General features: G+C 37.6%; 1 protein-coding gene across 1 annotated transcript in view; it reads right to left on the bottom strand.

Annotated features, from left to right (window-relative positions):
* Nucleotides 1–316: 316 nt before the first annotated feature.
* med13a (mediator complex subunit 13a) overlaps nucleotides 317–9,476 on the bottom strand; it is a 105,122-nt gene continuing 95,962 nt past the window's right edge. The window contains exons 23-30 of the mRNA XM_079804804.1: nucleotides 9,107–9,330; nucleotides 8,642–8,784; nucleotides 8,217–8,375; nucleotides 7,288–7,473; nucleotides 6,979–7,136; nucleotides 6,626–6,790; nucleotides 1,932–2,032; nucleotides 317–1,837 (exon numbers count right to left, since the gene is read on the bottom strand). Of these exons, the coding sequence (XP_079660930.1) occupies nucleotides 1,705–1,837; nucleotides 1,932–2,032; nucleotides 6,626–6,790; nucleotides 6,979–7,136; nucleotides 7,288–7,473; nucleotides 8,217–8,375; nucleotides 8,642–8,784; nucleotides 9,107–9,330 (1,269 nt within the window). The 3' untranslated portion in view covers nucleotides 317–1,704. The remainder of the gene's footprint in view (nucleotides 1,838–1,931; nucleotides 2,033–6,625; nucleotides 6,791–6,978; nucleotides 7,137–7,287; nucleotides 7,474–8,216; nucleotides 8,376–8,641; nucleotides 8,785–9,106; nucleotides 9,331–9,476) is intronic.

Genomic DNA, 9,476 nt, shown 5'->3' with positions numbered 1-9,476 from the left:
CAAAATATGGGATGTCATGAAAAACCGTACCTTTGAAGTGGTAGTTTGCAAATAGCCTCATTAAATTATTAGTAGATGGCCATTATTATTATTAATACTTATTTTTTAGAATATGCTCCTCACCTACTATAGTTCTGTCTATAGTTACACTAAGTTGATTTTCATAAGAGTAAACGGTGAAAACATCACACATGCAGTGTAAACTAAAGTGTGCTCTGACCCTTAAGTGCTTGACCCTATAGCTCTTCACACACTTGCATTTGGAAAGCATGTAGAACTGGTGTGGGAGGTAAGAGAAATCCCAGGGTCTTTGAATATCAGCATACAGTTTATTCTGAACAGAGTAAGATACAGGAAATAGATCTTTCTCTGTGCACAAACACTGTCTTTCCAACAAGCACCCAGATCCGATTGTAAAGTCCATTTACACCACACATTTCTTTGTCACACTCAAAGAAAAGTGATTTTGGTCTAAAAGTGTCCATTTTCACTCAGAAATGGTGCAAACAGGAGAGCCAATCAGGGAGGGCGAGGTGAAGTGAAATGAATGAACTTCTAAAGGGGGGGCTAGAAGCTTATTATGGGTCTTCATCTTCATCAAAGCCGCAAGTCTCCGTCACTACAATCAGATTTCACATCACAGTCCCCAAACAGCCCCCAAAAAACACAAGCACAGGAAAAACATTAAGTTGACTTTTTATTCCTAAAACAGAAGCAGTGCCACCCAAATCTGGTGCGGCATTCATATATAATTATTTATATATTGCAGTTTTTCGTTTTTGTGTCTAAATGTGTGGTATAAAATACAATATACGACAATGTACCTCTTTATTTTTAAACACAGTGAACTTCATTGCTGTACAAGTCCCGTGCAGCTAAAGATTAGCTGTAATTGTGTCCACACGCAAAGGCGCGGACAGAAACCTCCTATCTGGTCTCCTCTGTACATCGTGACAATACAAATAATCTGTCTCCCTTACAAAAAATAATACTCTAAAAGCAACCTACCGTAACTTTATTTTATTCATCTTTTTAGTGGGTTTTTTGTTGGTTTGTTTTTGTAATTAAGACGATTACATATATTTTTGACCAATTGCTTTAAAGCAGGAAGGCAATACAAACCTTCTAGAACTTTTATATATAAAAGAGGTTAAGAAATCAGACAAATTATACATTTAAAAACTTACAATAAATAAGACAGATGCAGGCATTTCATTTGGATATAATCCCATCCAAAAGAAACAGGGAATTAGAGGTCTCAAAACCAAGAATTCATTCTCTCATTTCATAGAGCATCAAAGTCCCTTTCCATCTGATTCTATACAGATTACTTCTCCATACATGTTGATTATAGAACCGAGGCCGAATCCATGATGACCGAGGATCCGCGCGTGGAACCAGGGATGTAGAACACCACCAGTCAGCACTTTCGTCTTCTTTCTTTGGCCTCCACACTGCCGAAAACTCATTACCGTATCCTCTCTTTCTCTTTGAGTGTTATAAACACCAGACGCCTGATTCTCCTCCACAGTGCTGGGTCTTGGGTGTAGTGACTGCCTACCCAGATCGTCTCCGTTGTAACTCACGTACATATAAAGTCCAGCACTGTAGTTATCTGTTGGGTTGTTTTTAGATCCTCCTTTTCTCCACTCTCCTCTTTTCGTTCCCTGATAAGGTCCTGCTCTCAGTTCTGCTCTGTAAGTGTTACAACATGGTCATGATGAAGTTGTACATTTGATTGAGCACCACAAAATGGATGGGCAGGCAAGAGCGGCGGTCCTGGGTCGCAGGGTCACAGGTCAGCCAGGAAAGGGCGTTGTACTGCTCCAACACAAATCTGCGAAAGAGAAACATTTTGGCATATTCAATATTAGCTATCATTCAATTGTATTATAGAAGATGGCTTTTCAAACACTTGAGAGGAGCGTTACCTGAGAACATCAGAGGTCTGATTGGAGTCTAGAGGGTGAGAGTGTTTGCTGTGCAAAAGTTCATCCGATTGCACTGAAGACACATGGAGGTGTAGAGAGGCCTGGAGTAGGGAAGGAGAGAGGCAAGAAGACATTTTCAGCCGACAGCGTCTATTAATCCACGCCCACCCAAAACAAGCTACAAAGCTGAGTGTTTCCTCTCATTGTCAGGGCCTGTTATGAATTAAACTGACACGCCCATGAACAAGTAAACTAGACGCCAGAAACATTCATACCACTGTTTACAATTTCCTTAATTAGGGAACAGTTTGCTCCAGACTTTTTAACTGTGTATAAGTCAACAAGTCAGCAATAAACTCACAGCTGCTTATCAAATCAAATGCTTTGCCTTAATTCATGTCAACACATTTTGCATGCTCAATTCCCTCTATATATTTTCTTTCCTTGTCTGTCTTATACACACACAACAGCGGTCTGGCCCAATCCCTGAGTACTGAATTATTAAAAATCCCTCATTGCAGGATTCTCTATAAATGCTGCATGAGGGGGAAACAGAAGGTCATGTGACCTGGACAAAGCATGACATGTAGATGTATCACAAGGAGGCGACAAGTCAACAAGAACATGACATTCTGGACAATTTTTGGGGCAAATCACTGAATATAGTCTAATGCCAGATAAAAATTATTGTTTTGCACTGGTATGCAGTATTTGTCTGGGGACAAATCAGGATTTGCTAGGGAAATATTGCAATGCAAATTACTAGGGGTGTAACGATATACTCATGCCACGATTCGATATAAATCGCGATACTGAACTCACGATACGATATATTTATCCCGATATTTTAAGCCAAAATAAAGAAGAGTTTTTTTTTTGTTTTTTTTTTATTATTATTAAAATAATATTATTATTAGTGAATTATTATCAGGACCCACAAAGATTCCCTCATTGCATTATTATTAGTGCTGGGAATCGATTAAAAAAAAATGATTGATCACATTTTTTTCTATAATTAATTTGGAGAGTAACTGAAATTATTACAATATTAAAATATTAAAAACGTAAAATATTAAAACCTTGCGAAAGTTTTTAATATTTTACGTTTTTAATATTTTAATATTGTAATAATTTCAGTTACTCTGAAAATAAGAATTTTATAAGAATTATATAAGAATTTTATAAGAAATAAGAATTTTAAGAAGAATTTTTTTCCAAGAATTTTAATTCTGCATTTACTCACTCATGTTATTTTTGCGCGTCACGCAATGCTACAGTATGCACATCGTTGTAAACCATCGTTCGAGTCTCTTCAGAAGACTTGGATTTGGATTAGACCACTCGATTAGTTCCTTTATGATGCCTTTATTAGAGGTTGACCGATTCATCGGTTTTGCTGATTAATCGGCACCGATAGCTGATTGGTGGAACAATCGTTATCGGCAAAAATCCACACCGCTAGTTTTTCCGGGTAGCATCCGTTGCTTTAGCGGCTGAGAAGGGTGTGCTGTCATTAAATATTAAAAACTTGCGAAAGTTTTTAATATTTTAAGTTTTTAATATTTTAATATTGTAATAATTTCAGTTACTCTCCAAATTAATGTATAAACAATTTAAAGACAGCATATTTTAAATCTTTTTATGAATGAAGGCCAGAATCATTGATACTAATGTATCTATGAAACATTAATGACGTTACATTACAGTATAATTGAAAGCTCCCAATTTCAACATTTAATAGGCTTTTAAAAAACAACTTCTAATTTAAGTGAACTTAAAACAATCTTTACATAAACCCATTATAATAAACGTTATTTTTACCTGTGGCCTTCCCAGTTAGACATATACAGAAATGTAATAGTTACCAAACACCTTTCTTAACTGCATAAATAATAAGTGAAATATAGATTTATCATCATTAAAGCTACAATTTTCTCTGTTCCCGTTGTTCTTTGATGAACATTAATGACAGACATCATCAGTGCTCCTGTCACTTTAAGAACGGCCGTTGACGAACATGACGCTGATCTCACGCGCTGTCCCGCGCATCTCATTTCCTCACTTTAAGTTCATTTAAGAAGTTATTTAACTAATTTAAGACTCCTAATATGAGAATACTCAAAATTCTCTGTGTTGTTGTTATTATTTGTTCAAGAGCAAAGAGAACTCGATGTGAGCAGGAGACTGATGCGATTCTGTCTGTGCGTCGGGAGTGTGTGTGTGTGTGTGTGTGTGTGTGTGTGTCAGAGTGTCCCTCGGTTAGCTGACATGAGACGCAGCCACACAGACAGGACACTGACACACACACACAGACAGGACATTGACATACAGCGAGTTCTTGTGTCTTGTCACGCTTGGAAGCATTTACCTGAATAGGAGCGTGATCATGTAACGCTAGGCAAAAATGGATATAAAAACGGACTCTGCGTTATTTGCGTTAAATATTTTTAATGCGTTAAGCTGAAAAAATTAATCGCCCGCGTTAATGCGTTAATTTGCCCAGCCCTAATTATTATACATTATATTCAACATTATATATAGTCGTTTAATGTAATAATGTCACTGAAACTCCTTAAACATTAGTATTTCCCCTCACGCATTACTCGCGCTTTCAATGCAGGCAGCATTCTCTCCCAGAATTCCAGTGCTCGCCATGTCCCGCCTCTCCCGCTATTAATGCGCTATACATATAAGAATGAACATCTAAAATGCTTTGAATAATCATGTAGCTAAAACTTAATGTGATCTGATGATTTTAATGATGTTTCCGCTTTGACTTTGAGGAGTGTCGTTCCGGCAGCGCGTGCACTTCAGATGATCAATGCAATCAATCACAGTTCTAATCGCAAGAAAGCTTGTCAAAATGACCACTCTCAAACTCTAAATGTTCAGCTCATCCAAGAATTTTAATTCTGCATTTACTCACTCTCATGTTGTTTTCGCGTGTCACGCAATCATTTGAACGTCCGTGTTTACTACCGTATGCACATCGTTGTAAATCTGTTCATCATAAACCATCGTTTGTGTCTCTTCAGAAGACTTGGATTTGGATTAGACCACTCGATTAGTTCCTTTATGATGCCTTTATTAGAGGTCGACCAATTCATCGGTTTTGCTGATTAATCGGCACCGATAGCTGATTGGTGGAACAATCGTTATCGGCAAAAATCCACACCGCTAGTTTTTCCGGGTAGCATCCGTTGCTTTAGCGGCTGAGAAGGGTGTGCTGTCATTACACAGTACAAGAGCTCTGAGAAGGGTCTGCTGGTATTATATAGCACGAGAGCAGTCCTAGAGGCCAAATAAAAACTATCACTGACATTGTTTACATTGACACGTGAGGCTGCACTGCACGGAAAGCACACGCTGCACAGAGAGCGCTTACACATCAGATACGTGTTTAAAACACTGACAGCGAAGCATTATGAATACAGAACACTTCAGTACATGTTGCCAAATCATAAGTAATTAATTAGTTGACTAGAAGCTGCATTAGCAAATAAAGAACAGAAGAATGTAAGTACTTGGTCTAGAGGCTGAGAGGATGCTAATATTAGCAGTAGGCTACCTCAAGCAGTTAAAACAATGTAACAACTCGAGAAAGCAAACTGTATCGTCATGCAGCCGACAGAAATATAAACAAATCAGATACGCATTCAATTTCAATACATATTTTGTTATTTGATTAGATAATCGCCAAGTGTTCTAAAGAAGCACTTTTGGATTTATTTGAAATAATACTTTACAATAATATTCCATATCTAACATTAAGGTTAATAAATGCTGTAAAAGTATGGTATACATTTTTAAATTGAGTTCAAATTTTTATTTGATCTGTTAAACTTAGTTAATGCACTATGAACTAACATGTTTGATCAAGGTACAATTGTATTGCTCAAATATTAACACATGCTGTAAAATGTATATTGCATAATGCATATTGTTCATGTAAGCTAGCTAATACTTCCATGTTAACAAATGGGACTTGCAAAGTGTTACCTATAAAATGTACATGTTTCTAGGTTATAGCTAAAAAAATATATATATATATTATTTTAATGTTTAAATTATTTTTTTAGAATTTGTTCTGTTAGAACTTCTCATTTTAATATATTCATATTTACATATGCATTTCATTTAGCACATTTTCATGGTTTCAGCCCTGTTTTACTCAGAGTGTTATGATTTTATGTATTTATTTTTTTTATCCAGTATTAATTAAAAAAATCGGTTCAAACTATTAGTTGATTAATCGGTTATCTGCAAGTGCGGTCCAACCTAGTTATCGGTAACGGTAAAATCCATTATCGGTCAACCTCTAGCCTCTATGACATTTTTTGGATCTTTTAAGTTTGAGAGGAAAGGACTTTAAATGGAGGGACATAAATCCCTCAGGTTTCATAAAGAATATCTTCATTTGTGTTTGGAAGTTAAACGAAAAACGACATGATGGTGAGTACATGATGACAGAGTTTACATTTGTAAATTATACCTTATAAATAGGCCTACTACAGCAACTTGAGCCTTGGATTAAAAAAACTATATCGCAAATCATATAATTTCCATCAACGATACATATAGTCACATTTTTATATCGCAATATATATCGTTTAACGATATATCGTTACACCCCTACCAATTATAATACAAATCTCAAGAGAAGCATTTCTGCATTATGAGTAAAGAGCTGTTACCTTTAAGAAAAGGGGACACTGGTTCTGTGCCTGAGGACATGCGGACCAGAACCAGTCAGGCAGTGGACCTGCTTTAGCCGTGGACACAAAATAGCCCAGAGCTAATGGCTGCTGGAGGATATTGGGAGCTTCTTCGTGAGACTCCATACGGTCTGTACTTTGACCCTGAAAAAGATGAAAAGACATGAAGATGTCAGTTACTCGCAGTAAATCACTTATAAAAGTTAAAGTTTATTCTAACAACTAATCTTAACCATTGTGTCTTCTATTCAAAGTTCTTGTCATTAACCTTTAACAAGGTCTTGCGAGAGAATATTGATTATTTGTGGTGAATGAACTTGTCTCTAAGTTACCTTGCTCCCATCTCCTCCATGGGGGTACTGGGATCCAGGTGAGTGAACTGGTGACGTGGTGGGTGAGGCAGGGAGGATGTTTATGAGGTCAGGATCAACCAGGTCGTTACCTTCCTGCTCCAGTAGGTCAAAGATGCCACCGATTGGATCCGATCCATCTTGAGATAAAGCAAGGATTTAGTATAATTTACTTGTATTAACACGACGTATTAAATCTGGTACAGCTGTTTCATATTGCAACATCTCCCAGTAGGACATGAACACAGGCTACCAAGTAAAGTTGAGTGGATAAAATGTGTTGTCCCTCACCATTGCCACCATTGAAGGCAAGGTCAATGTTCTCGTGCGGGTAGTTGGAGCTGTTGACCTGGACAAAGGCAGAGGTGGGGAACACCAGGATGTGCGTGCAAGACGTGTCCTGCGGGGTGCTCAGCTGGGACGTCTGCATGTTCAGAGTCGTACTTCGACCAAACACCGAACCTGTCGACACAGAGTCTGGACAAAGAAAAGAGACATAAGATTAAAAATAACAGACTGAAACTGAAATCATGGATGGAAGTATTATTATTAGCGGTTATTTCCATCAGTGAATCAGTTTTGACTGAAATTGAAATGAGCTTTGAATAAGTTTAATCCAATACGAACAAGAACGTTTTTCCTTGCATAGACATCCTAGTACAAAAAAACCCTGTAGATTTCAAAGCTATGTGAGTGATGGGCAAAATCCATCAGATGCAATATATCTTGATACTATGACAGAATAAAAAGCTCATGTCAAATAAAGCCATCGATCTTCAGTATCATCACACCAGCACAGGAATCAATAGGAGTGTAGAAAAGTGTTTTATGAGATCGAGACACACACAGGAGCGTACATCAGATAGGGACAGCAGACACATGCGTTATGACACATTGAGGCTATCATTCACATCCACAGCAGAGATGCACTACTACAACAACGTAGGGCTATATTTTAAATCTGAAGTGTGAAATTTTTTTGTTGTTTAAGTATTTCATCCTCTTCCGGTTTAATATGCATTTTAGTGTTCAGTGTTAAGGAAACTAGTTTGGAAAGTTTGAAAAAAAGGAAAAACTTTCAGAGTTTCATTTTGTGCTACAAATGAAGCAAAAATTAAATAACTATGCACACTAATTACTGCTAATGCAACAAACTAGCCAAAAAAATCAGGACGACAACATGCACACCATACGGAGAGAAACAGGAAGTGTGATTCTACCTGGCATGATGACAAATGAGCCCTGGGGTTCCATGGCAACTAGGCAGGCGCTAAGGATGCTGGGAGTGTCAGCTGCTGAGATCCCACACAGCCTACAGTTCTCCTTTAGCCTCCGAGACACTGACTGCAGATTCCTTCTGCTCAATAAAATACTCCAGTCTGAGAGAGGAAAAGAAAACCATACATTTATTCCCATGGTAAAAAATTCCCATGTTTGCACTGCAAATCTTGTGACTTAAATGTATTATAAAACTAATTTGTTTTGGTCCAGGATGCCGATTGAGCACTTGGCTGGAAACGTGCCACTTAAGGAATTTCCTTGAGAAAATAACATTTAATTTTTTTTTAGTAAATATATTTATGTAGCAACCATTTTATAAAAGCAATAACAACTTAAAGGCCAAAAAGCATTACATAGTCATTACCTCGCAACTCTCCATGACCTATTCGTCCAAGTCGGCCAATCACCACTCTCCATGGTAATGATGTCATCTGAACCAAACCCAGGCACCACTCCCAAAGCTTCTGTAGGCCCAGCTTCCGGGCAGATCCCTTTTTCCTTCTTGCTCTGAGACGACAAAAACAGAAAACTATATAAAACCTCTATACCTCTAGACACAAATGCTTCAAATATTTTTAAATGTCCTTAATTTATGATTACATTTTTTAAAAATGATTAGAAATTAGCTGTGTACATTTGTTATACTTGAGAGGTACATCATGGAGATTAAAGTAAAAGTGTTACAAAGGTTGTCATGGCTATGGTGGTAATAATGATTTATATATATGACACTTTTAAGAAGTATCGAGTGAATAATTACTCCTGCAGAGTTAATGTGCCACCTGTATGTCCCACTATGCTACTGAACAATTATAAAGTTGTAGTTCACCTGTTGGGTACGTCTATGCTGATGATACATGTTTCCAGCAGCTCTCCGTACAGGTCCGTGCAGGTGGCCAACAGCCATCTTTGATCATGTGACAGGCAGTAGCCAACAAATAGGACATTATACTTCTGAGATGCTTCTCCAAAGGTCTCGCCCAGCTCTGTCTGTTTGTCTTTCGTTGGGGCCAGGATGAAAGGTGGCGTGTACAATCGCAGACACTCCGGTCTCTGTGGCAAGAAAGTCAAATGTCAAAAGAAATAGTATGATAGAACTTAAATTGTCTTTTTCCCCTTAAAAAACAGCAAATAGCAGGGCAAGAGGACAAAAGTGAGGGTCTAAGGTCGAACCATCAACCCAGACTAATGGTGGTCAT

The sequence above is a fragment of the Gobio gobio genome (genome assembly GCF_949357685.1).
Source record: "Gobio gobio genome assembly, chromosome: 22".
In the NCBI taxonomy this organism is placed as follows: domain Eukaryota; kingdom Metazoa; phylum Chordata; class Actinopteri; order Cypriniformes; family Gobionidae; genus Gobio; species Gobio gobio.
This window is presented reverse-complemented; position numbering and strand designations above follow the sequence as displayed.